Source organism: Camponotus floridanus, unplaced genomic scaffold (assembly GCF_003227725.1).
Source record: "Camponotus floridanus strain SB8 unplaced genomic scaffold, Cflo_v7.5 scaffold43, whole genome shotgun sequence".
Lineage (NCBI taxonomy): Eukaryota > Metazoa > Arthropoda > Insecta > Hymenoptera > Formicidae > Camponotus > Camponotus floridanus.
The window spans coordinates 1049950-1076074 of NW_020229581.1; the positions used below are offsets into that span (position 1 = coordinate 1049950).

A 26125-nucleotide genomic window follows, 5' to 3' on the forward strand; every position below is an offset into this window, starting at 1 on the left:
TTTTCGATCATTTAAATATATAATTCGGATTGAAATGCAGTAAAACAATCGAATCGTAGATCTAAATAATTAACTTAACAAAAAGATCCATAAAAGATATATTAGTTCTTTTAATAAATAATATCGTATACTTAATCTATATAAAAATGAAATATTATTTATTTATTTCTAAATATTAACTACTATAAATTTAATAGTTATATATTTTGTAAAATTTAATTAAAAGAATCTTTAAGATATTCCAAAAGAAACGAAGAACTTTTCTCAACGTAGAAAAAGTTTACACATATATATTAGGATAGAAACGAAATAGAAATAGAAGAATAATCATTGCTCGTAAAGATTGCAACAAAGTAATAATTTATAATTTTGATTCCTATCGTATAATCGAGTATCGTATTTCGAGAGCAATCAACTATTTATTAATAATAAAATTGTATATAACTTACGAATATATTCCACTTATTCCGGACGTTAATATCGCGACAACGACGAATAAACTTTTCAAAAAAGTTCAATTCAACTATTTCATATATGAGACAGTTCTACCAATCACTGATACAAAAAACTCGTCAATTGACCAGTTGGTGAAACTGTTTCAGTCCTGAGTATTTTCTTAAAAGAGCTGTTGGCGCACATACATGCGTGTATTATGTTTACGCGCGTCACGCGTTCGAACGAACCTTAACATTCTCGCGGGTAAAGTCATTAGATTAACAAAGTACCGCATAGTGCAGATAGTGCACACTTTGTGTAGCTATCTATACTAAGTGTAATTTTTCTAACCTTGATTCTGGTTTGTCCTGTGTCCTGTTGTGTGTGAGGTGAGAAAACTCCTTCTGTTGCGCAGAAAAAGAAGAAAATATCAAAAATGCCAGGTTGTTGCGTGGAGAAATGCAACAATCGCAGCATATATCTATACTATCGGACGCCATTTTTGCTCCAGCTTATCTTATTGAGATCAAAATTGCGGTACTTTGTTAATCTAGTGACTTTAGCGTCAACCATTGGTTAAACAATGAAGCAACTACTTACTTCTTTGTTCAACCAATGGTTGACGCTACTTTTTAAGGTGCAATTTCATTGGCGCTAAAAAGTAGCGTCAAACATTGATTGAACAAAGAAGTAAGTAGTTGCTTCATTGTTTAACCAATGGTTGACGTTACTTTTTAGCATCAATGAAATTGTACCTTTAGCATCAATGAAATTGCACCTTAACTAATTGCACAAGTGCAGCTGTGCAGCAGTGCAGCTGAAAAGAACAGACTCTATGTTTAAAGAAAAAACTCAAAACTTGTATTAAAATGTTTTAAAAAAATTTTTACATATCTTATAACTTTACAATCTTTGATAAAATGCTACATCTTCATTATTATTACACAAACATGAAATCATAGTCGAGTTCCTCGAGTTTCTCTCCATTTTTCAAACATGTCATATTCAAGATCATTCATCTAGAGAAGTAAAATCTCTAACGAAGAGAATATGAATGTTAATATTCATGAATCTTCTATGTAAAAAAAAAATACGATATGTTAAACATTAATTTATCACGTATAACAAGTAAATATTCGTATTTTCTCACAATATTCAAGAGTTATGGAAAACCACGTGAAGTAACCTCTTGGCATTGCATGCATGTTCAAAAGAAAAAATTGCATTCAATTCAAACCAGTGGTCCATGGAATATATTATTTTTCGGGACGGATAACTTTGCTCTTGAAAGCTTACAAAGTTTGTATAATGAATAGTTAGTACTTTATTATCTTTTGATTGTAAAAATATATATATGTGTATATATATATAAATTACATATTATGTAGTAGGATCAAAAAACTAAGTCGATTAGAAGTTGTATCTGCGTATAAAGGAAAAAAGAATGCTGTTATACAATATGCAGAAGAAAAAGGAATTAATGTTAAACGATGGCCTCTTGAAGAGAATCCACAAGATTTTCACATTGGGATAGTTGTCTCCTTTGGCCACTTGATACCTTTAAATATTATAAATTCCTTTCCACTGTAAGTTGTTTTATCCATCTCAATACACATACATAAATTGTATTGTAATATATGTATTAATATATTTTTTTTGCCAAAGTGGTATGTTAAATGTGCATGCTAGTCTATTACCACGCTGGAGAGGAGCAGCTCCAATAATTTATTCCTTAATTAATGGAGATACACAGACAGGAGTTACAATCATGAAAATAATGCCAGAAAAGTAATCATTTTCTCTTAAATTAATTTTCTTTAAGTATTCTTTAAAAAATAAAAAATGTGATACAAGAGATAAATTTATATACAAGTTTAGTCTTTTTCATATTAGAAAAATTTTATAAATTTTTATTTAATTTTTTTTCAATTCTTTAATAAAAAAAAGTAGAAAACCATCTATACACTCAAGTTTTATTAATAAAAGAATGAATATATGCAACCAACTGTACATCACATAGACTGCAAATGATTCCTCATTACTTTCATGTTATTGCAGATTTGATATTGGGGAAATAGTAGCACAGGAAAAATTAGATATTCATCCAGATGAAACTTTACCAGAATTATATGTTAAGTTAGCAAAAATGGGTGCAAATATTTTAGTCAATGTAATAGGAAAATTGCCACAAGTATTATCACTCTTAAGACCTCAAGAAAAAATAGGCATAACGTATGGTAACTTTTACTGTCTTTTACTTATCCTTTTACTGCTGTACTAAGTAATAAAATACAATCATGTTTCAATTAATTAAATTTTTTGCTATTAATATTTCTCAATGATTACACATTGTAGCACCTAAAATTACATCAAATATTTCTTTGGTAAAGTGGGACGAGATGACTGCGAAAAATGTATATGATCTGCATCGCGGTCTCCTAGGATTGTACCCATTAACCACAAAGTTTGGTGATAAGACAATAAAATTATTCGATGTGCAGCAGACGTCGAAACCAATTAGCAGAATAAATGCGAAGAATGATGTACCAGGTAATCAATCAATCGTCATTCCTGTATGATTCAGTACAGTACTAAATCAATTCCAAGAATTGTGAAACGCTAAACCTTCAGTTTATTCCTAGGAAAAAAAAATTATTTATCTGAAAATATAATTATACACACACACACACACACACACACATATATATATATATATATATACACATATATATTATATATATACACACATTATATTCATACACACATTGTGTTACATATTATTTTCGAATAAAAGGCATGTGATTGATGTGAACAACTTTCCAGGTTTGGTAAGATTTGATTGGAAAAGCAATGTATTAATTGTGACATGTAAAGGAGAAAGTTGGATCTCGGTAAAAAAAGTAAAAATAACAGGTTATTCACCTATGAACGCGATGGACTTCAGAAATGGATTTATGCAGGGCAAAATGAAAGAAAAGATATTTTTTCACAGTAATGTAATATAATTTACAGCGCCACTTTTGTCTCAGACACTGTAAAATTCCTTTATAATTCTATGATAATTTTATTCAGAGAAATAGATAATGATATTAAAATTTTATTTACTACAATAGCAAGATTTATATAATTTAGAATGTACAAAATGTAATATTGACGCAATGATTTTATTATGAGAATAAAGAGATATTTGTTTATATATCAATGTTTTTTTTATCCTGGAATATTTATAAATTATTATTTTTATTTATTTTATATTTTATTTTTGTATTTAAACTGATATACTTTTGTATCATGCGAAAATATTCTTTTGTATATTCTTTATATATATATATATATATATATATATATATATATATATATATAAAGAATATATATATATATATATATTATATATATATTTTTTTTTTTTTTTTTTGCTAAAAATTCTCTTCTCACAGAATCGCTACAATATAATACTATAAAGCGTTACGAAAAAATCAGTGAAAGAAATAGCGTGAATCTAAGGCTCAAGTAAATCATTTTCAAGTGAAAGTTTGTAATGATAATCTTTTTATAGATTTTCTTTAAATTATAGCAAAATTTCTCTCTTCTTCGTTCTCTTGTGTATCTTATAAAAAAAAAGAAAAAAATATATAACAACATTGAATGCCTTATTTATTAACGTAGAATTGTAGTTGTAGATAGAAAATTGTTGATATTAAGTCTCAGTTTCAGAGGCCTGAAATAAAAGAAATATTTTTACTATAAAAACTTCTTTCTTTTATTACATTTAATGTGCCAGAGTGATATATATCCCCATTGACAATATTTTAAGAGGAAGACATGAAATAGAGTTTAAAATACTTCAATGTATCATTCTTTAGTCTGCTGCAAAGTAACATCAAAAATAACAATAAATATAATTTAGTTTGCATCAGACAAAAAAGCTTTCTGTTCCCACTTCCCTATAATATTAATTTTTACATTATCACGGGACGATACCTATAATTTCCTTTGATTTCTTCATGAAGTCAAATCAACTAATCGTACTTCGTATACATTTCAGATTAAAGTACTTTATATTTTGTCACATATTTAGTATTTATTGTCTCTATAAATTATATGTATAACAAAAAAAATATATTGTAGGCTAAGTTACAATGAGAAAAATTATCTAAAAAATATTTTTTACATTATATAATTGTTTATTAAAAACTTTTATGTATCATGTGATGCATTTAATATACATATAGACAAAATAAAAAGTACATCAATCTCTAATATTTTCAAAAATATTGTTTACGAACAATAAAAATTTATGAACTTACACTAGGATCGCAGTCGGCACAGTGCCAAGAATAGCCTCTCCTCTTTGGAGACTTTTTTACAGGTGGATCTAAGCATGTAAAGTGGTAGCACTTTTTACATTCGTCACACCTAAAACAAAAAAGAATAAATGCAAAAAAGTCATTACAATAACATCTTGCAATTCTAGAATATAATTCTAAATACTTTAAGATTTAAACATAATTATTAATTTCAAAACTTACATAACGAGATTTTGGTTGGTGCCGGGAGTATCACAGACATTACATTGCGTCATAAGGTCCGTATCTTTTCCTCTCTTCGTTCCCATCGATAGTCGACCGCTGCTATTAACAGACATGTTTACGGGAGGAACATTTACAGCTGGTGGTGGCAATGGTGGCACAGGTGATGGTGGTGGCAATGTGATTTCAGTACTTGTGGAAGTGGCTACAAACATTTGTGGGCTCGATTCTGAAGCGGCATCTCCTTCCGGTCGTGGAATTGATTTTATCTGCGTTTAATTTAAATTGTTGTTTAATGTTTGAATCAATAAAGCTAATACAGTTAAAGAGAAAAAACAAATAAATACTTTTATTGTAATTCTTCTGTGAAATTCTGGTTGACTTTGAACTTCTGGATTTTCTATATCTAAACTTTTCCTTTTATGTTTCCTTTTTCTTTGTTTGACTCCAGTTATTGGATCTGGAGAATACCTCTTATGTTTTTCCCTAAAATAAAATATTTATATAAATTAGATATATTTTTAAAAACTAATAATAAATTATTTATTCAGATTATTTTACACACCTCCTTCTCTTCTTTCCACTTCTTTGGGAGACAGATTCTGTCCCATCTGCTGAAGCTACCATGTATTCTGGTGAACCCTCTCTTATAGCGATATTATTAATGGATTGTTGATTATACATTGACTCAGTTGTCTGTGCAAGTTCTATAGTTGATGGTTGCGGTCCCATTGGTTTAATAGTTAACTACAAAGATGTAATTGTTTGTGTTTTACATATTAATGTATGTTTTACGCCACCGAGTTAAATCTCATTATTTATAAAATAAATACTTTTGGTGTGGCATGTGTATCAGGAGCAATAACGTTTGTTATATTGCTAGTGGAATTCTTAAGCGTAATAGGTGTGCTTGGAGTCATGGTTGCCTGCATTTCCTGTGGTGGTGTAGGTGTCGAATTGGCGTCATCCTTACAATGCCTTAATTTGCGTGGCGCTGATGTGTCTACGCGTTCCACTTCCGATCCTGATGATTCTTTATCACATTCTGAACACTGCCTGCAAAATTGCAATATTGAAAAATTTTAATATAATAATTTCAATAATTGAACTTATAATACTTATTTATACTTTCATGCATACCATCCCATCTGTCTTGTTTTCTTAGGCATTCGTGCTAGAGGTGGACTCAAACAGGACAAATGATAATGCAAATGACATGTGTCACATTTTGCAAGAAGATGCTGATTAGTCGATCGTCTACAGATACCGCATTGATGTCGTAGTGTCGTAAGCTCGTTTTTGTGATTTTGTTCTTGTGCCGCCTGACTGCTCAATACTCTACCCTCGCGTACACCTTCAACACCTTTACCCACAGGCAGCGGAAATCCAACGCCCATTTTTAAAGCGGCTGCCGTAGGTACGCCTAATCCTGTACCTATAAAATAAGAAACATACATCGTTATGTTCTTTATGTTTAGAAATTCAAATGATGTACTCTTACCAAGCGTAGGTGCTATTCTTGGCTTTGCTAAATCAGTGATTGATGGTAGAGATTTTGTGTAACCGGCGCTTTTAAGTACTTGATGATACAATTCGATCTTTTCTTTCAACGTCACGTTCACTTTGATCTGTTCCTCATTATCCTTCATTACTTCATCGTATTTTCTGTCCAGTTTTTGTTGTTCGTTCAATAATTGTGAATTAATATCGAGAAGTTCCTGTAATCGTCTCTTCATGGAAGTCACGCGCAAGTTGCGATCCAAATAATAGCCAATAAATTCTACGCTGAAGGCGGGAGCGATATGCCACTTCTTTCTAACGTCGACTAATGCTACCAGCTGAGATTCTTGTGCTTCCAATGCGGCTGTATCTACGCCCATCAACTCGGCTTTCTTTGCCAATTGGCGGCAAGCAGAAGCAGATGTAGTTAATAAGCGTGGCATCTTTTGTGTTGGCACTGTAATTAATGGTATTAAAAAAAATATATATTTAATATAATATATTTGTATGAAAAAAATTAACATACCCCATGGAGGTGGACGCGATGCTTTGTGAGCTAAATATTTATGTCTGTGTTTGGCCAATTTTCTTTGAATTCTACGTTGTTCGTCTGTATCTAAATGATTAGGCTGCTTTAACACCTGTTGTCGATATTGTGCACGCAATTGCAAAGCTAACCAATTACGTCTACGTCTACGAACGAGAGATTTATCAGAATGCAATTTGCAATGTGCATAGAATGGATCAGCTTGATCAACTTCTTCACTGTGTGCCTCGGATAGTAAGCCTTCTCTTTGTGCGCTGTGAAAATAATATTTTGCAATTTAAATTTGCATAACTTTGAGAATATAAATTGAGATGAGCGCTTTCGATGAAAGTATTACCATGTCACGTGAAAATATGTATGACACATTCCAGCATCACATTCGATACATACGCCTGTGCGTGCATAACGTGAATCTTCACACAAAGAACATGTCTTTGCACCCCATTTACTGTATGCCATCTCGAATAATGTTACGCTCGACAAACGATCAACCTAAAATATACAATTTATGAGATTATATAACAAGACACATGTTATTATATGAGACAAGATATGAAATTAATTTACTTCGCCGAAAGCAACACCAGGTACATAAAGAGCGCACACTAAATGAACCCATTTCCCGACATCTGTCTCTTTAAAAATTCCACCTCTGTTAGGACAGAGTTCGCATGATGGATCTTCGATCCCCGCACTACAAGCTTCACAGAACCATGGTGCTGATTGGCATAGGGAGTCAGTACTCGAAAAACTTTCTACATCAGATACACCATAGCAACCTGAAATTTAATGTTTGTTTATAAATATATATAGTATAGTATAAAAATAATTTTAAACATAATTTTTGAAATATTTTTAATAGAGACCTTCATGAACACTAACTCCACAACCATCGCATTCAACAATCTCATTTATGTCGTCACTTCTATCTCCTAAACAACCACAACAAATTAGCATTTTATTTAGTTTCTCATCAAGAGGAGCACCCTTTAAAGCTTGTTGGCGAGCTTGTTCGATAACATCTTCCACAGTCAAACCAGCATTGTCCTTTCCTCTCAACAATGGATCATCTAATGAATCATCGGATTCCTCGGATGCATCTTCCTCTTCTGTTATGAAAAATATGTCTCATTACAAATATTACTTACAAGATTATATATAAAACATGCAAATAAATTTTTTATATCATTTTATCTTCATAAAATATTCTTACAACATATGCACTTTAATTTCATTCTTTTCTTGCCATTAGTATATGAGACAATTTTATAATATTATGCAACACATAACACAAACATATAATATAATTCATATAACTCACCTTTGCCAACATCGTTAGAATCTACGGAATCATCATCTGATTCTTCACAATGATCCTCGATCCTAAAATCACTATCATCTGAACTCTCTCCTAAATCAAAGTCCAACAAAGATTGCTGTGCTGATTCCACTGGTTTTACTCTTCTCTTCTTGGGATCTCTCTCAACTGTAAAGAATAATTTGATTTTTTCTAAACACAGTATCCAAATATATTTTTGGAGAAAATATATTTATGGAGAAAAATGTTTTTTTCATTGTTACATATTTGTATGAAAATTGTATTTGTGAAAAAGCAACAATATATATTGCTGACCAAATGTTGGATTAAAATTTCTATGGAAAAAAATGCACAAACGATGATAGGTTATGTTTGTACTTAAATTTGAACATACATGTGCTAGTCATGATGCTTTCAATATCTTTTGCGACTTTGATTAAAATCCGATTATTTTTCTATAGCGCGAATTATCAATTACTGTTCGTGTACAAAATCCTTAACATATTGGAACATTACACAATTTTAAGCTTCCCATATACATTGTACACATCGAGTACGTCACTTACACATACGTATGTATGTATGTATGTCGCGGGCGTTTACGTTACCGGTAACATGTTAGGTTAATTTTATGTGTCAGTAAATGATAACAAAGCTATAATAATAATAAAGTAGTTGGTTTTAGTTATTATTATGTATTCACAAAAGAAACAAATTAGGTTATTATTATCATATGCACTTGATATGCATTGAATTAATAATAGATATGATTGTTACAATAATGATAATGACAGGCACTAAAATTATAAGCACAATAAACACAATGTAATATAGAAATACAATATATATTGATATAATTATAGGATAAGTAATTCATAATGCAATAATGCATACATTGATTAAACAATAATTAATATTGTTTATGATATTTGATGCACAACTTCTATAGTAATTTTATCATAATATGATAATTATAATTACAGTAATGATAGTACAATAATAATATAAGAAAAAACAAAAATATTATATTATATTACATATAAGATATTCATACAGAATTTTTTATAGATAAATATATATCTCACATTTATAAATGTAATTTTTCAACAAAATTGTGTATGAAAATTTTGTATTCAATGTGATATAATTATTTATTTAGTATATATATCTTTTATTTTTTTTTAATGTTATTGTCATATCAATCATTAACTATCATAAAATTATTGCAGAAAATATATATTAAAATATACATAGTATTGAATAAAATAAATAAATATATATATATATATTTATTTATTTATTTTTTAATTTTAAATATATATATATTTATTTTCTTGATTAAAGTATAATACACATATTAATGCATTGTAAATTACTTGCCCTATAATTATATTAATATCTATTATATTTCTGTATATTACGGGCTAAAGAAAATTACGTTATTATATAATTATATTAAATATTATATTTTGATATATTTTTACGATATATTTATTCGATATTCAATATTCAAAGTGCTCAATTTTATATATATATATAAAGAATGATTTTTCTATTAAATTATATCATTCGTTATTTAACAAATTAAAACAATGTGCGATCGGCGCACTCAACATTTAAATGTTCGTACAAAGTGAAGAAAATCAATTGCTAAACTTTTTCTTTCATAATTGCTTATTATCTACAATTAACAAACATCTTTTATATTATAAAATTCCATAGTTTCAAATCCTTAATGAACGAATCAATGATGAATGAATGAACTCCTTGTATCTTATCGCGCGATTGACAGACTGAATTGTTTATAGATTGTGTCAAAACTTACTCATTGTTTTGTACAAAAATCCGACGTCGTCTTCCTGCGACATTCTTCGCCGCCGCGAATCTTATTCGCAAAATAGGATGAGAAGTGCGTCTCGTCGGCTTCTCTTGGGACGAATATTACGCTCGAACACGTCCCGATCGCTGTCTGTGAGACTTTATTGCTTCAACCGGATCAAAATTCGTAAGGATATCGAATGATTTTGACGGAAAAGCGATTATTTTACCGTCCGGTGTCGTCCTGTCTACGCGGCGTCCGTGCATCGACGATGCGGCGCTGATGTACCATGATGTGTTTACAATGTCCTTCCGCGGGAAGTTCAAGTTCTAATCTATTAATGCACAGTTAAAAATGTTAATGTTAATAATGTTCGTGGATATATATTACATAAAATAACATGCATCTTATTAATCATTGTGATTCTATTGTCGCGAATGAAAATGCAGATCATTTTCGCGGGTTCCTCGATGAAAAATCCTGGATTTTATCTACGACTTTTAAACCATTCAACATCGTCAATTTTACTGCAAACTTACAATTAGTTTTGTAATTTTTATTTCTTGCCAAAATAATTTAGCAAATTCGTCAGTCAATTCTTTTAGGAATTGCATATACTTTTCACATTGAATGGTAGAAATATACATTGATTCATTTTCCATAGAATTTTTTTCTTGTAAAATATATATGAAATAGAAAAATATATGAATATCTAGAAAGAACAACTCGATAGTATACTATATAATTGTGCCTGAACGATTAGAGATTCCTCTCTTTCATAAATATTTAATAAAGTATTCATGAAATTACAATGACGCTCAATATGACGCTTTTAAATCGCGCGGGCAAGGTACTTTTAGGGCAGTGAAGGTAACCGAGTGTCGTAAAAGCGCCATTCAAATTCCATCGCGAAGAGTAGGTCGCAAAATTTTTCGATAAGGTAAGAAATGGGAAAGCACGATCGATCAATTCTTGTATTTTCTATTAAGCTAAAAATAAGAGAGGAGGTAACTTGCTTGAATTTCAAGTGATTGCGATTTGGCTCGAAAATTCTAACGCATGCGATTTACAAGAGTAGGAAAGTAGCGAGGTTAGCATTTTTCTCACCGATGTGCATCACGTATCACATTCACACGTAATTCGATCTGTATTAAGAGCAGCGTATTCATTATTCGAGAGCAATAAAGATCACATTTCGATTGAAATATATTCGCACTAGTATGTAATATCTCGGATTAAAATACAAAAATTTATTCGAAAGAGTAACGAATAGTAAAAAATATTTTGCAATCCTTTTATATATATATATATATATATATGTATGTGTATTAAATACATTTTTCATTATCATTACATAAGCTCACATGAGGATGATAAAAAACATTTTTATCATCATAAACTTTGTGACATATGAGCAACAATATGATACGGACAGATATTAGCCGACATTCAAATTCGCACTTTAATCCGGAAGTGAGTCGACAGTAGTCTAACGGTTCTGAAGTTACTGCTATTCAAGTTTCAACGATCGTGAAGGAAGGACGCGCGGAAGGTATCGCGATTAAAATCGAGTTAAAGTGAAAGCGTGAACGCCCTTCCTTTCGTTTTATTCGCCGTTAAATTAAAGACGAACGGCAAGGCAATCGCGATTTGACTTGCCAATTCGCGTCGATTCACGTCACGAGAGATTGCATTCCTCTGCTAAAGTGATATACGTGGGTGTGTATCTTTTCCTATACATAGATACATTCAATTGCATGATCGATTCGATATATTTGATAGGTTTCTATACGTATAAATAATTTTACGTGTCCTTTATAATACTTTAAATAGACTTCTAAATATAAGTAGGCTCATGAATATAATAAAAGAGCAATTTCATGACGTAACGTTTATCAATATATTCGATTTATAGAAAAGAGATGGAAATATCTCTGCGTTCTTTATGTTAAGAGCGATAAATAAAAGTATATCATTGTTATATTAATTGTTATCTTTAATTTTTAACAGGCGATTGTGCACTTCGGGACAAACCGAAGATCATCGAGAGCTGCCGAGGCGTCAATTCGATTCGCGCGCTTACGAAAAGTGAAACGAGCGTAATCTTTCGATAAGAATTGTGTGAAAGAATGTGCTGACGACAATCGAATGTCTTTCCCCGTAGCTGAGGACGACCCGAATGGAGACATGGCCCTGGGACACCCATTTACGTCGAGTTACAACGACTTACATTTCCCAGGTAAGTGAGCATGCATGGCTTTTATATATTTATATAAAAGTCATGCATGTGCTCACCGCGTATATAATGCAAAGTTGAATTGGGCTTGGAAGGATATAAAAATGTCTTCGTACGAAAAATATGTCTATTTGTATGATAAATATATCGAGCAGGAACATAAATAATTGTTATTGTTGCACTTACTTTATTTATTTTATTTATCATGCTGTTTACATATGTGTAATGTCGCAGAAAAAAAAGAAGTAGCCTTTTACATTATGAATTTAATTGCATATAGTATTTCCAATATCATGTATTTTTTGTATATAAGATATATGAATTATTAAATAATTGTCTAAAACCCATGTATAGGAAATATGAATATTGGAAATTTATATATACATGTATCTTTTTCTTTTTTTTCTCACTTTTTTCCCTTAGGCGGTATATTATTTTTCCAGCTCAATTCCGCTTCAATGAATAATCTCGAAGGTTTCATCTATAATCGATGTAAATAATTTAACTTTTTACACCGAAGTGCCGTTTACATAAAAACATTAATGATATGATTTATTTTTAATATTACATATGGCAAATAATTTATTTAAATGATATATTTGAATAATTCTCTCTCTCTTTTTTCTATGTTTTTTAAAAATAGTAATTTTATTTTTACTATTATAAAAGAACATAAATATTATTTTTATATTAAAAAATATAGTTTGTGGGAATATTTTATATAAAATCTAGTTACTTTCTTAAAGTATTTATGTGTGTTACAAGATATAATTACGCAAAAAAAGAAATTGTGAGAGTCTGAAATGTTAAACTAAAATAATTATATATTATGCTTTTTGAGAGAAAGAGATAGATAGATAGATAGATAGAGAAAGAGAGAGAGAAAAAAACATATATTTTGTTATTATTGATTTTTATATATCAATATTTTCTATTCAAATCTTTCTCTCTAGATATTGTAATTAATTACAAATTTTAATATATATTTTCTACATAAAACAACCTATCTTTAATAGTAATATTAAAATACAATTACAATTATTTCACATTTCAAGAGTACAAAAAATTAAATAAACATAATTAAGTATAAAATATAAATAAAAGAATATAAATAAATAAATAAAAATATTATATTATAATGATAATATGATATTATATTATAATATAATGATTACATATTGTTACTTCATATATTGTTATTGCATACACATTATTGGATATCTATAAATTCTTTTATATGCTTGTGACATTTAAATTCTCTCTGTTTAAATTTAAAATATTTTTATATAGTCAAGTCATAGAATGTCGGAATAGACAAATCTGGAATTATTAATAATTATTTTAAGATTTAAAAAATCTCAAAACGGCTTTTCATTCTTAATAATATTATATTATAATGATAATATGATATTATATTATAATATAATGATAATATATTGTTATTTCATATATTGTTATTGCATACACATTATTGGATATCTATAAATTCTTTTATATGCTTGTGACACTTAAATTCTCTCTGTTTAAATTTGAAATATTTTTATATAGTCAAGTCATAGAATATCGGAAACAAATCTGGAATTATTAATAATTATTTTAAGATTTAAAAAATCTCAAAACGGTTGCTTTTCATTCTTAATAATTCCTAAGAGAACTGCTTCTAATGCTTCTCATATATTTTAGTATATTTTCGAGATCCATAAATTAATTAAACCTTTCAAGATTTCGGCTGAAATTTACAATTTTTAATATTTAAAATATATATATGTAATATATTTTATCATCGCATTTTTCTCCTTCATTAAGTCTTTAAATACTAAGAGTTCCTCAGATCTCTCAAATTTCTCTCGTACTCGATCGTTCGTATAGAGCGTTCTCCGTAATTTCCGCAGTCGGGTAAAATATTCATGCGCGGTTGAATGCGCGGAGAGTATAGATACGTATGTACATAGGTGCACGTTAACTCGGCATGAACCATTCATAAGCAAACCGGGAATCCTAGACCGGCACAGATCGAGACCACCACCGTTGGCGACGACAAAGCGTCTAATCCGCATGCCGATTTCCGGGCCGGTAGTTCCGAGTCCCCGAGATGCCGGGCTCCATCGAATACATCCGTCTTAACGCGCGATCGTGGATTATTGAATGCAAATTGATTATCGAGTTTCTCGGACTCGCTGGTATCTCGCTGATATCTCGCCAGTATCTCGTCGGTTTGCGAAGTACATCGATATTCGTAACCGCTGACGGATCGTTTGGAAATAATCATACCTTCGTTGAGCTTCCCCGCTTTTGCGAGAAAGTGAAATGTAATTTTATTATCGCGAAATGCATATGAAAAGAAAGATATATTCAAGCTTAGGGGCACAAGTGATCGCTCCCTCAGATTTCCAAGAAGGTGAAATGTAATTTTATCGCTACACCATCTGCTAGAAGTACGAGTGTTAGGGCAGTGAATCGTTTGGAAATAATCGACCCTTCATTAAGTTACCGAGAAGGCAAAAGGGAGCTTTACTGCGACAGGGGAATTTTAAGTGAGATATATATCGGGTATAACAGAAATCAATTGTCGAAATGATCTGAAAACAGTATTTTGCGGTAAATCGCAGAATAAACATTTAAATTGAATATTTAATTTTAGTGTTATCTATTTGATTCTCCCTACCAAAATCCTTATATATTATTCGAATATTTCATTAGCCGATCTCAAATCCTTGCACATTCGCACATAAATCTTTACCAATCTCCAATTCAAGTTATTTTAATTCCTTTGTATTCTATTTAGATTATTTTCTTTTATAATGAAAATTGCTTTTAGATTCTTGAACCTCGATTTCTCAGACATTATCATTTTTATATCATATTATCGACTTCATTAATTCTTTACGATTACTCGAATGTATCATCTACAAGATAAAATATATGTGGAGATATATATGGATATTTTATATCGATGTATCTTTGAGGACAATTTAGCTTTATGACCTCGATGTACCTGAATGATCTCGTAAAACCGATACATTCGATTTCATTGCGAGGGAGTCGAGTGAAGCGACTCTAGATTGAAATTGATGTTAGCCCGGAACCGTGACAGTCTCTCTCGTACAACGTTCACCGACACGATCAAACATATCACGCATACATGCGCGCGTCTTGACGCAGGATGACGAGCACAACCTGCGCTGGAAGTTATGAATGTTTCACGGAGCACCTTCCGCACATTGGCCACAGTTTTACCGATTTTCACATACAATTTCAATGCTCGATTAGAGACATCGAACGTTGTAAGAGCCATAGGTGCGTCGCGTTTGTGTACCAATGACGTAATTTCCGTGAAAGCAGACAGCGATCGTACAACATACGACCCGAGCTTAATGGTGTGCTAATGGAACCCTTTGCGAGATCAATGCTTGCTCGAAATATATAGTCCAATGTTAAATAAAATAAATGTTCAAGAGAAAACTTAATATGATGATTTTTAAAACAGCGTTTTATTATTTAATTCTAAATTGTTAAAAATTTATCCAATTTGCATATATAATTAAATCTTAGAACGCGAAAATATAAATTTTCAAAATTTTCATGAGATTATTAAATTTGCTGACTTAAATACGATTATTAAAATGCAAAGATTGAGTAATCAAAATAAAGTTCAAAGAGATTGTATTTTAGGCTTCCAGTACTTTTTAAAATCTAACTTTTAATTAAAACAGATTGAATAGAATTTTTAATTAAAACAGAATAGAAGTCGAAAAATCCTAGATTTCGAAAAATCTAGGATTAAAACAAAAATCATAGAGATAAATATAGACCAAAGAATAAAAACTTTTATTACAGATTTATTGATTATAAAAAATTATAATTAGAGTTAGAATACAAAGACCCCAACATGGAAATCAAACATGGAAAAATTTCCATTCAAACATGGAAAAATTATGTTTGTCAAAAATTATTAAAAATTATTTGAAGCATGCCAGGCTTTGAAATAATATTATATAATGGTTTACTATCTCGAAACTTGAAAATTGTCTAAATTAACATTTATTTTATTCGCTGTATCATCATAAAACCCTCACTTAAAATAGATAATTAATTATATCGACATAAATCACACATAACATGAATTATATGAACATGAATAGAATCATAATAAACTTATTTTCTACGAAATGTTCAGGGTGTTTTTTCGCGCAAAGACGGGCGTGATAACTATACAATTTTCGTCGAAATAATTGCGCCTAATGAAGAAGAACCATATTTTTTTCTCCATTTATTTGCTCGCTCGCGTTTTTGCTCGATGCCGTAATTTCGTTAATAAATTATGTTAAATTATCGGTCATGAGTTATCACGAGAAGGTCTAGAAACGTAAGAAAGCATGGGTATCCTCGACGCGAATGTTCTCCACGTTCGAATCGCTCGCTTGTACGACAAAAGACGATATAATAAGATGCGCAGCCGTGCAACGTTGCCCGTTGCAGCTGCTGGATGCTAATTGCCCGAGACCTCCGGAAATTATAATTAGACTTCGCAATCAGCGACGGGATTCCTGCCGGGCGTCTTAACGAACACGCTGACTTTGCCGTCGCCGACGAAACGAGAAAGAATGGCCAAGCTGCGCCATCGTTCGAGATCGAAACGCGCGGCGCCGCTGCAGCAAATGGACCTATCCGCTAGCTGAACTTCGGCAGCGAAATTATTTCGTAATTTGTTTCAACGGCGGCGGGTGTTTCCAGGAATTCGAGCAAGTTTGTGGATATTTAGATTCTTAAATAATTGAAAAATCCGAGGATATTCTGGAATTGCACATTCGTTAACTGCGAAATCAATTAAAATTTGACTCCCTTATCAGACTCTCCGTTTACTTAAAAATATTTAAGAGAATTTTAACTATATGTATATTTTTTTATCAATTTATATTTTTATACATTTTGATTTTTCTAAAGTCTCTTTTATATTTTTTCAGGTATTTATTTACATATATTTTTTATATAACTTATTATTATATTCAATTTAAGAAACAAATAAACGTTTACGTATAAAAAATAAAGTGAATGCGATAATCCTAAAACTATTTTATTTTTTAAAAAAAGTTTTTGAAAATTATTTCGTACGATATATGGAATATGTGTGTACGAACGGTTGTTTCAATATTTCTAATCAATATACGATTACGAGCACAACTCAAAGTGAAAAAATGACTATTTTCGGCGTGCAGCGTTACGATAACGGTTACAAAACGGTTACAAAATGTTATAGCTGTTACTGTGTAACAAAATATCGGATATCCTAGAAAAACGTATACTTGCAGTAAAATTTTATAGCTCGTACAAATTTTTGATATTTCTCGTAGCGATATATTTTCTTAATTGAATATTTATTCTCTCTTTACGTGCTTAAACTTTTTAGCTCTTAGACATAAATTCTTGCTTTTATTTTTTACTCCGAAAAAGATTACCTTTTATATTGATATAATCTTAATACATAACTGTTAAACTTGTTCGAATTCCGTTTATTTTTTATAAAGAACAAACGTCTTTGATCTTGCGCAGGAAACACCTATAAAAAATCCACAAGTAAACTTTCAAAAATTTTTTTGAGCAAGCTCGATTTTGGCATTTTTTGAGAGTTTCTTTTAATACCTAATTTATCACAAACTGCATTCATGTTATTATTCGCCGATGAAAGATTCTGAAGATAAAAAGAAAGGTATAAGTCATTAATTTAACTTTCCTTAATATTAGTTCAAAGTTTCTTATGACATGTTTATTTTTTTATATATGTTTTATTAAATAATTCACTATATTATAAAATATAGAGTAATATATAAAATTATGCGTGGCTGCTTCATTTCTCCTTTTCTATTATTGAAAAATCTTTAATCGTAAAAATCTATATTTGAAGCTTTAAATGACATGTAATACATATATTCTCGACATAAATGAACATGAAATAAAATGAAATAAGCTGAAACTCAATTTCAATTTGCTTTCCATTCATGTTTTATTTTAAGCGAATAATTACTTTATTCCGTTTGATATTTCGAATAGCTTGTAATTCTTACATTGATATTTCATTTTATTAAATGACGCCAGTCACCACAAAATATTGGTCACACATTCAATAAATATAAATCTCGCATCGCTTTTCGATTACAACGTTTATTATATTTTAATAAAAGGATACGAGACACGCTTGATAAACGAAAATACGCGTATCGATCCGTTCATCTTTCGTTTATATAACGATGGGAACCGGAAGCTTGACCAAGTGCATATTATATAAACGTACACGCGAGAGCACAATTATTATCTGACACTGCCAACAAAGTAACACGCTAACACGCGTTTGTCGCTGACAGGAAGGACCGTAATCCGAACTGAGGAAAGTTGTCAGCGTCGTGCGCTAATTATAAGTTCGTTAATTGCAAAGTGGACTCGCCATAGGATCATACGTGTCAGATCGTGGTCGGACGAAGCAAAAGTCAGACTTTAGTATTATTGATCGATACACGGATATCGCGACTGCATTTTTTGTTTTAGACTAAATGCGTGTAATGTACATATTTTATATAAAGATTCTTTGCTATATTTCCGCATGCATTCGTAATTCATATTCGTTGCGTCGTCAGTTAGTCACGCAAAAAAATGTCTGACAAAAGCATATGGTTGTATCACTTATGTCGACTATTATTACATGCTCTCACTTTCGCGAGATAATTTATATTACTTATATTACTTTATAATTTATATTACTGGTTATTGTGCATTCTTGTTGAAAACAATGTTAACTTTCGAGGATGGTTTACGGGCAGCCTTTGATCCCTCGGCGGAGAATATTCATTAGCTTTATGTCGAAACTATAAGAGTTTATTACGAGCTCAAGAATTTCGCTAGATCCTTTCCACCGATACTATTTCCCTCACATATTTCATCATATTAATAATCAATAATTTTAAAATTCTTCAATTTTTTGTTAGTGCATTTGCTTTGCATTTTTATCGAATAAATGGTAAAAAATTTGTGAAATTAATAAAAAATATATATACAGGCAAAATTGCAGAATCCAAAAATATATTTATTCAATATTCGTAAATTCGAAAATATTGATGACTTAATATTTTATAAGGCTATATTAATATTTAATCATTCTGTAAGAATTTTTATTTTACATTCTGTAAAAACAAAACAAGTTTAATCGTAGACATTAAATTGTTTGATTATTGAAAAATACTGTTACGAGGATTTGATAGCTTTTTCCCGGAATTTGTTCACAAATCAATGGGTTTGTTCCAGGTAGTTCAAAAGCTGATACGATACCTCGAAAAAACGATAGTCGGTATTTCTCGCAGCGGCGATTCGACATTCGCTTTGAGATGAGCGAATTGAAAAATGATTTTTTGACGCGTAGGCCCTTTGTCTTCGTCCGATTAAAATATTTCAAATAGACAGAGGCAATGTGTTTTTTTGGCCAGTTAGAAGCGATGTTGCGCATGCAAACATGACGCTACGGGCGACATCGCTCGAATGCGCTACAGTTTCAATGGCCGCTCATCGAAATGGAATTTATAGTTTTTAGTGTGCGTGATGATGGATAACTTTTCAAACCACAAAACACAAGCTTTTGAGCAATTTTTACAATGTGCCCAATACAGAAATAGCAGCGGAAATTACATTATATTGCCAACGCAATATATACATATATATATTTAATAAATACAATTTACAGTTTCCTTTTTAATATTTACAGAAGCAAATGTTGCACAATAAAAATGAACAACATGTGATAAATAGAAAAACATTCATGATAAAAATACTTTTGTATATATTTTTTTGTGTGCTTGTTACTACAGTTAAAGGACAATAAAATTTCGATGAGAAAAGATAAAATAATATATAAAAATGTGATGAAAGAGAAAATTAATGATTATATTGACGTAGTATATTAGCACGTAGCATTGATCTCCATGAAATTAACATCTAGTTTTCAAAATTTTGATATAGTTGATAGATAGTCTGATTTTTTTATAAAAAAATCTAAAGTTCTTGACATGTTTTGAAAAGAATTCTAACAACTAATACATAGTAAAAATAAAAATAATAATCATTTTATGAAATAGTAAACGCGTTCTTTCAATTTTCAAATAGAAATTTGTCTTAAAAATCTGGCATTTTTTAAAATGTTTGGGATAATATCTCAAACATAGAATTCTGGTTCAATTCATAGAATTTTGGTTCTTCTATATCGTATCGAAACGAATTCTAGAGAAAGAATTCCCGATATGTTTTAAAAAGATAATATATAAAAAATACTATACGTAAAAAATAAGTCTAAGACTAACTATACATAACAAATAAGTTTAAAGATATATGTGAAAAATGCAGTGTAAAATATAATTCACTTTTTTCGATATAGGATTTTTTCCGATATATGAAAATTATCATTTGATCAGGGGATCAAATGCTAATACACTATAATATTTTGTATAAACAAAATATTATAGTGTATATTGATTCCCTGATTGAAATAAAAGAAAAATGCTAATTTTCATATATCGGAAAAAGTGAATTATATTTTACTTTACATTTTTAACATATATCTTTAAACTTATTTTTTATATATAGTTATTATCTTTTTAAAACATCGGGAATTCTCTTTTTAGAATTCATTTCGATACGATATAGAAGAATCAAAATTCTATAAGTTATATCGAAAGCCTGAATATAAAAAAATAGTATTAAATTCACATAATACTGTGAATGAAATAATAATCTCTTTTAGAAGAGAGGAAACGTTTATAATATTCTGTTGCAAGGATATATTCTATTGACGATACTAAAAAAATTACCATCGATATTTCGTTATGTCGATGAGAAACTTTTTAGCCGAAACAACTCAAAGCGTCGCTATTCGATATTCACACAAAGGCCTACGTCCGATACGAAACAACGCCATTAAAGTGATGGCGGCAGAACGAAATGAGAATAATCGAGCAGCTCTTTCCGCGCTTTCGTGTCCACTCGATCGGAATGTCGATGAAGAACTTTTGATTTAAAGGGCCGACGCGCTCTCGATAGCCGCGTCATCGACTCCACGAATAACAAAGGAAAGAAGAAAAACGCAGGAATTTCTAAGTTAAATTATATATAAAAATAATTTATGAAGTGTAAACTTTTTAGCGAAAGAATACTTCTAGATAACATTCTATTAAAATAAAAACGATAAACATATTATACGGATAGATGAAGAACAGTATTTTAAAATATTAAAAATTCGACAAGTAAATTTTTAAAAAAATATTTTATTTTAAGTTGTGATTTTTATTGACACTTATTCTGTTAAAATATAAATGTTTTAGATATTCCATGATATAATAAATTTTCTTCGTATTAAAAATATTAATTAAAAGTTGATATTCTGCGTAAGATGTATAGTGAATTAATTAACGGCAATTGTTTTGTCAAAGGAAGGACACATAATTATCTTGTCATTTTATTAATGATCGTCTGAATAGAATTTTATATTTTTTCTGATTTTTCTTTCTACATTATATATCAATGATGTACAGGGAACACTTTTTTTACTTACTCATTCGTTCTTTTATCTGTTCGTTCATTTATGTGTTCTTTTTTCTCATAAAAAGTCGAAAAGAAAGGTAGGGAAAAGAAAGAAATCGCAAGTCCTCTAGAGATAGATCCTTCTCTCCAGAGTTTCTTGCAATTTTTAAAATCTAAACCGAGATCAAAAAGTCCGAAGTTTCCGTTCGGTCTCTGTCAAAGTTCGTGTTGAGATTTTCCTTGCGCTCTCGGGATTCATCTCTGTCGATATATTGACGCTAATTACTAGTAGCGTAGTTAATCGACGTTAAATTCTTTGACTGATGAAAGAAGCTCCCGGACAAGGAAGACGGAAGTTTCCGAGAAATTCTTGATTGAAATTTATAACTTGATTTATTAAGAGATTTAATATTGGTTAAGAAATTACCGGAAAAAAGTTGTTGCCAACGGTGCGAACGCGAATTTCTTCCTTAGTTTTATATGAACGATTAGTTCATGTGCACGTTAGAGAGGTGGACTAAAGTACTCTTAATGTCTTTGATATACCGTATATAATTTCGCAAGCGCAAATTAATCCAAATATTGGATCACAATTACGTTGCAACATCCTGTCGATAATCATGTCTGACTTCCTTTGGCAGCTGCGCTTATTAATTCTCTTTCATCTTTCGGAAAATAAGAAGTAAATAAGTCATGACCTTCTCTGCTCTATTTGAATTTTTTTAAATCTACAGGGTGACTGTAAATTTAGCGAGAAAATTTTTATCGAAAACTCTGAATATTGCCCGGTATCTATTTTTATTTTTTTATACCCCGATACATTTCTTTATACGAGATTTAAAAATGTTTCTTTTATTTCTTAAAATATATCTGAAAAAAGAATCGAGAATATAAAATGCGAGAATTGTATTGTGTGAAAAATATAAAATCTGTATAAAATAAAAATAAAATTAAATTATGTATTTAATTTATATTTGGTGTAAAAATTTTATAATAAAAATATTTAAAGCTTCAAAAATTTTAATATCGAAAGAGAATGTCAAAATAATCTAAAAATTTTTAAAAATGCAAAATCTATTATAATATAAAATTCGTGAATTTTGAAAGAAATGTCAATTTTCACGATTGCGCTTCTCGGCTTCGTCAGACGCGAACATCACGCTTTGATAATTCATTATTCTCAGGGGATGCGATCTCTAATTCCTCTCCGAGGATATTTCGCGCACGATGAAAAGTTGTCAAGGAGGAGAGAGGCGGAACTTTTGTTGGCGCGCGCGTCAAGATGGGCGATCACGAAATTCTGAGAGATTTCTGAGAGCGTAAATTTTCGGTGCACCACCGGTATGCGAGACGGAACTATGCGAAGGGCGAAAACTATCGCTCGTTCGTGGTTGCAGCCATTTGTTTAGGGCGAGAGTTAAGCGCTAGAAAGCTGTTAAGCGTATATTGGCGCGATCGCTCGTCGGCAGTCGATTAAAGACCCACACGGTAAAAGGATCACGCCGTAACACGGATTCTTGTAATCGTGCAGGGAGTTATTTAAAGAGCTTATAAATTTTCACGTCGCGATTGCTTATAAATTTCCGCGCAGGAGAGAAAGCAAAAGTACTAAGGATAAAAATAAAAAGCACTGGATTAAAAATAAAAAGCAACTAGTCTCGACTATTCCGAGTTCCTATTTTCGGACGATCGCCTTTAAAATCCACAAAGCCGAAGCCTCTACGTCTCACCAGGAGAATGAGGTACAAATTGGATGTAACGTCATCACTTTAACGGATTCCGTGCTTATTATTAGCTGCGTTATTGATTTTGCTTCCCTCTCTCGTTCTCGTAACCTTCAGGCTATCGTTATGTTAACACGAGTCAAAGGTTATCGCTCGGCCGGCTTCCCGATATCCCATCTCGCTTATCATCGGCATTTTTATCTTAATGCGAATATTCGTGAAATATAACTCGTTATTGATAATAAATTATTTATATATTTTGGAACAATACTCTTTATTTTTTTCAAATTATTCGCAAAGTAAGATTGAATTGCGAAACGCTCAATTGATTTTTTGGCATAAAGAATGCAAAAAAGTTATTATTTATATATCGGAGAGAAAGGACAGATGCACAGAAGAGAACAGTGAAAGCAAGGAAAACAATGCAACACTGCGGGAGCAGCTTTATGTTGTTTTATGTCCTCGAGGACATTGCAAATTTATTAACCATACCTCAACTGTTTGTCTTGCGGGTTTGTCGTCGTTATAATGCTCGGTATAATTTCTAAGAAAGAAAATTAGGTCATAAAATGTCACATGTCCTACAGCTTTATTCATTTCATTTCCAGTTAATAGATACATTTTCCTGTCGTAAATCATCACAGTATACAACATTTCCTCTCTAAAGATAATAATATATAATATAATATAATATAATATATTTTTATAGAAATTTAAGAGAACATAAGTAAATTTTTTCCTTAAGATTTTTAAAATTCGCCATTCTCTATAAGATATCAGTAGTCGAACGTGACAAGAAGACCATAAATATACGAGAGAATTCTTTCTGAAGCACTCATGACTGTTTAAGTATTCAAAAAAATCGGTCGCGAAAAAACTTTCAGATTCAATTAACAGCTTTTGCCTTGAAGGAATTAAAGCTGATCGTCGTAATGTTAAGAAGTTGGCACAAGTAGCGTGCTGTACTACTAACTTCGCGCTGACATAATCGGGTTAGCATCATTAACTCGAATCGCTTTTACTTTAATTGCCTCAGGTATCGCGCGAATAACGAATTGCATCGCGCTGGATCTTCTCTCCTCGAAGGAAGAAAAATTATTCCAACGGTCCCGCGTGCTAACGAGAGAGATAAGCTCTCGTCGGAGGTTAGTACTGGATTTTCCGATAGCACGCCGGATTATCAGGCGAGACTACCATCGTTCTTGTCATCCACCGCCCGCAGTCGAGGTTACATTAAATATTTCGCAGATCCTCGATATCTTTATTATCACTCCGGGAAATACTCGAGGCACAAAATGAGTTTTCGAAACTTTTGGCAATATAAACTTTCGTAAATTCCAAAATTGATACGAGTAAAATCGACGCGGTTGTATTTTGCACGAGCACACAAGGACGAAATTCGTAGGTGGATCCGCAACGTATCCTTCGTCCCCGCGCGGATCCCTTCGTTAAACATCGCGGTGTTATATTTGCTCAATTAAGAGCGCGCGTATACACGAATTCGGAATTACTTCGTACGCCTCGACATCGTTGTAGTTTCGAGCGGTGCAGTATAATCATAACTATGCGGGGGGTTAGTGCAAACATATGTTAACTCGCGCGAGCGCAACGCGAGTTGTCATGACGTTTCATCCTCGTTAGACGATGTAATACTCTCTCGACCGAGAAAAGGATGATTTTTCATCTATTCGTAGATCTGGAATGCGCCTAATATTACGGTTCCACGCCCGAGATCATTGTTCCCTTTTTTTTTTTTTTCGTTCCTCGGATTCTCGCGGTATTAAAAGATATCGATTCGCTGACAAACAAACGCGAACGAGCGACGCGACGCGGTCGGACGGCTTTCGCGCAATTACGACAAAGCCACTTACTAATTTCGCCAGCTGATAATCCATTATCTTCCGACCATGTGGGCTGCGCCCATGTGTACGTACTAATCCCCAGCTCTGACTTTTGGCGGCGGTGGCACGTCGACCCACGTTCCACTATTTCCGCAGTGAAATCCTCTCTCATGTCTGACCAGTGCCGTGCTATCTCTACTGCGCGCCTCTCGACAGTACACATCGGACTCGGGTATCTTATATATTCATGTAATTCTCGTTCGCCTTGTAGATTGGCTGTAGCGTTCCCTTCGTACTCTCGTTTCGGCATCGTACAATTCTAATAGTCTAGTAAATCCTTTAATCTGTCCTCTTCCCCGAGATTGGTTTTCTTTCTTTTTAACACTTGTATTCGCTTGGTTTCTATTGATGTTGTATCTTGATATAATCTTAATGGAATTTTGTTATAAATTCTTTGATTCTTCTTTAAGCGTGTTTTAATTAGATGCTTCCTTCAATTTTAAATTCTTTAATTAACGCGAAATCAGTGATTTAATATATAATTCTTTGCTGTGATTATTAAGTTTTTTCTTAATGTACTTAAATATACATAGTACATCACAAGTATCATTGAATTTGTAA

General features: G+C 31.3%; 2 protein-coding genes across 8 annotated transcripts; one reads left to right on the plus strand and one right to left on the minus strand.

The window, feature by feature from the left end:
- The first annotated feature begins 1308 nt into the window (after positions 1-1308).
- LOC105255296 (methionyl-tRNA formyltransferase, mitochondrial) lies at positions 1309-3571 on the plus strand. Of its 5 annotated transcripts, XM_025411760.1 has the most exons (7): positions 1310-1514; positions 1596-1750; positions 1824-2021; positions 2101-2223; positions 2494-2672; positions 2791-2985; positions 3259-3570. In XM_025411760.1, the coding sequence occupies exons 2-7, from the start codon at positions 1635-1637 to the stop codon at positions 3438-3440; spliced, it is 993 nt and encodes a 330-aa protein (XP_025267545.1). In that variant the 5' UTR covers positions 1310-1514; positions 1596-1634; the 3' UTR covers positions 3441-3570. The 5 variants fall into 5 exon arrangements, with proteins under 5 accessions (XP_011262806.1, XP_025267545.1, XP_025267547.1 ...); XM_011264504.3 differs by having other exon boundaries at positions 1309-1750; positions 3259-3571; XM_025411762.1 differs by lacking the exon at positions 1310-1514 and having other exon boundaries at positions 1582-1734; positions 3259-3567.
- On the minus strand, positions 2903-10412 carry LOC105255295 (PHD finger protein 14). 3 transcript variants are annotated; one of them, XM_025411759.1, is made up of 14 exons: positions 10155-10412; positions 8333-8497; positions 7878-8120; positions 7579-7790; positions 7349-7503; positions 6991-7265; positions 6466-6921; positions 6105-6399; positions 5798-6020; positions 5530-5711; positions 5312-5450; positions 4965-5233; positions 4743-4851; positions 2903-3073 (listed from the first exon to the last, which is right to left on the minus strand). In XM_025411759.1, the coding sequence occupies exons 1-14, from the start codon at positions 10195-10197 to the stop codon at positions 3068-3070; spliced, it is 2772 nt and encodes a 923-aa protein (XP_025267544.1). In that variant the 5' UTR covers positions 10198-10412; the 3' UTR covers positions 2903-3067. The 3 variants fall into 3 exon arrangements, with proteins under 3 accessions (XP_025267544.1, XP_011262804.1, XP_011262805.1); XM_011264502.3 differs by lacking the exon at positions 2903-3073 and adding an exon at positions 3853-4153; XM_011264503.3 differs by lacking the exons at positions 2903-3073; positions 10155-10412 and adding exons at positions 3854-4153; positions 8724-8914.
- Between the last annotated feature and the right edge of the window lie 15713 nt (positions 10413-26125).

What these genes read in the sequence shown, in the direction of transcription:
- LOC105255295 (XM_011264502.3), bottom strand. Translation starts at nt 10,197, where the DNA reads ATGTCGCAGGAAGACGACGTCGGATTTTTGTACAAAACAATGA. An exon ending in CTGGTGTTGCTTTCGGCGAA is followed by an intron (nt 7,504 to 7,578) that starts GTAAATTAATTT and finishes TGTATATTTTAG; the next exon opens with GTTGATCGTTTGTCGAGCGT. An exon ending in ACAGAAGAATTACAATAAAA is followed by an intron (nt 5,234 to 5,311) that starts GTATTTATTTGT and finishes AATTAAACGCAG; the next exon opens with ATAAAATCAATTCCACGACC.
- LOC105255296 (XM_011264504.3), top strand. Translation starts at nt 1,533, where the DNA reads ATGTTAAACATTAATTTATCACGTATAACAAGTAAATATTCGTATTTT. An exon ending in AAAAATAGGCATAACGTATG is followed by an intron (nt 2,673 to 2,790) that starts GTAACTTTTACT and finishes TACACATTGTAG; the next exon opens with CACCTAAAATTACATCAAAT. An exon ending in TGCGAAGAATGATGTACCAG is followed by an intron (nt 2,986 to 3,258) that starts GTAATCAATCAA and finishes ACAACTTTCCAG; the next exon opens with GTTTGGTAAGATTTGATTGG.